Source organism: Hydra vulgaris, chromosome 09 (genome assembly GCF_038396675.1).
Source record: "Hydra vulgaris chromosome 09, alternate assembly HydraT2T_AEP".
Taxonomy (NCBI): Eukaryota; Metazoa; Cnidaria; class Hydrozoa; order Anthoathecata; family Hydridae; genus Hydra; species Hydra vulgaris.
Window position 1 is genome coordinate 45,207,663 of NC_088928.1, and position 2,338 is coordinate 45,210,000.

Below are 2,338 nucleotides of genomic sequence, written 5' to 3' on the forward strand. Positions count from 1 at the left end.
TAAAACAAGCAAAACACGAGTACTTTGTGTATCCTCCTTGCAGACCGAGAAGAAATGCTAGCATCTTAAAGTCTCCACATACATCCCACTTGTAACTGTCGTAGTTGATTTTCTCAAGCAACAACTTCACGTTCTTATAGACTTCCTTTAGATGAACGGAATGAGCTACTGGAATCGAAGGAAATCGGTTTCCGTTATGGAGCAAAACTGCCTTTAGACTTCTTGTTGAGCTGTCAATGAATAATCTCCACTCTTCAGGATTGTGAACAATGCCAATGTCATTGAAAAGACCACGAACGTCATGACAATAGCACAGTGATTCTGATACTACATAAAAGTATGCGAATGTTTCATGTCTTTTTCGGTATTTCGAGGTTCTGCAGCTTGGATCTAATAAATTCCATTCTTTCAAACGTGATGTCAGAAGTTCTGCATTTGATTTAGTGAGACCTAAATCTCGTACTAAGTCATCAAGTTCTTGTTGGATAGGGAAATGAGGTGAATCATTCGGTTCCCTGAAATCACAGTCATCATTGAGTTCATCCGGTGAGTCTACTTCAGAATGTTATGCAGCTGCTTCTTAAAACCACAGACAATTGAAGAGCTATTTTTTACCACAAACTGTATATCTAATTCCTTGACTACAGTTATATATTATATATATATATATATATATATATATATATATATATATATATATATATATATATATATATATGTATATATATATATATATATATATACATGTGTGTATATATATATATATATATATATATATATATATATATATATATATATATATATATATATATATATATATATATACACACACACACATATATATATATACATATGTGCATATATGTATACATATATGCATATATATAATTATGTATGTATACAAACGTACATTTATGTATATATAGACATATATATATATGTATATGTATATTTTTATATATATATGTATATATATATATTTATATGAATATATATATATATATATATATATATATATATATATATATATATATATATATATATATATATATATATATATATATATATATATATATACATGTATGTATATCTAGGCATTTATTTTCAAAAAAATTTAAGGCAGTATGATTAAAAATAAGTTTATTTGTTGTAGGTTTTACTCCCTAGTATTGGCGATAAATATGAAGCTCATTGTTTAAACTCTTGTCCTTTTCCTATTGTACTGCATTGCCCAGACTCTCGCCATACAAAGGGTCTCTGTAGCGAATGTGCCCAAAAAGCTAAAACAGAACTTTTAGGACCGGCTGGACCATATGCATCAACAAACATTTATGATTGTCAGGTTACAAAAGTTGATTTTGAAGGGCGTATTTATATGAATGCAGTGGAAAGCAGGAAACCACCATACCAAACTGCAATTCATTGGCGATCAACAAGACGTTTGAGTTCTGCTAATCTTGTTGGCTTAGTTAAGCTATCTGCCCATGGTACTTCTCTTAATGATAATGATATTATAATATGGGGTGAAATTGTCAGCCACGGTGATCCAAGAGATGAGTTTAAAAAAAGAGAGGAGAAGTGTCTTTGTGTTTCTATAGCTACCATAAATGATTCAAGACTTATGAATTATATTAAAAAAGATGATTATTTAGCAGTGATTGACTGTATGACATTTGCACCTGAGCATATTCCTGTTTTAAAAGCTCTTGATATTCAAAAAGTATCAACTCTACCATTTCAAAAAGGTATTTCAAGTTTATTGTTCATTGTTTTAAGATTTTATATTACCATATATTCTGATTTTTATTTGTGACTTCTATTTGTTTATTTATTTCAATTTAATTTTAAAATAAAATAGATAAAGATTTGAAAATGAGTAATGCATTAGTGGTGAAGGGGTAAAACTTTTGCTTCATAAGCAAGACATATTTACCTCACCACATTCCTGAAAGAACCATCAGAGTATGAGAGTATTATCCAACCTGATAGCGTTGCGTATGGCGCAGAATACCTATTGGTTTAAAATTGATTCAAAGACTCTCAGTAAAAATAAAACAACCTGTATTAGGCTCATAAGCTATTCACCTAGAAAAAGTAGTATGCAAGACGAAGAAATGAACTAAGTTGATCAACAACTAGGATTTTTTTAATGTGAAAAAAAGTTTAGTCATTAACAAGCAAGGTCATTCATTTAAGAATTATAAAAAACTTTAACTTTTTATTAACACTTTTTTTTCTCCAGATTTGATTTTCTAATATTTTTATTACATTATTTTTTTTAAATTTATTTTTGTTATTCAAAAACTTTTTGTTTACATTTTTACTGCTGTTTATCTTA

At 28.4% G+C, this 2,338-nt stretch overlaps 1 protein-coding gene across 1 annotated transcript in view; it reads left to right on the forward strand.

The window, feature by feature from the left end:
* The first annotated feature begins 352 nt into the window (after nucleotides 1–352).
* Nucleotides 353–2,338, forward strand: part of LOC136085510 (uncharacterized) — a 17,908-nt gene continuing 15,922 nt past the window's right edge. The window contains exons 1-2 of the mRNA XM_065806823.1: nucleotides 353–364; nucleotides 1,154–1,745. Coding sequence (XP_065662895.1) covers nucleotides 353–364; nucleotides 1,154–1,745 — 604 coding nt within the window. The remainder of the gene's footprint in view (nucleotides 365–1,153; nucleotides 1,746–2,338) is intronic.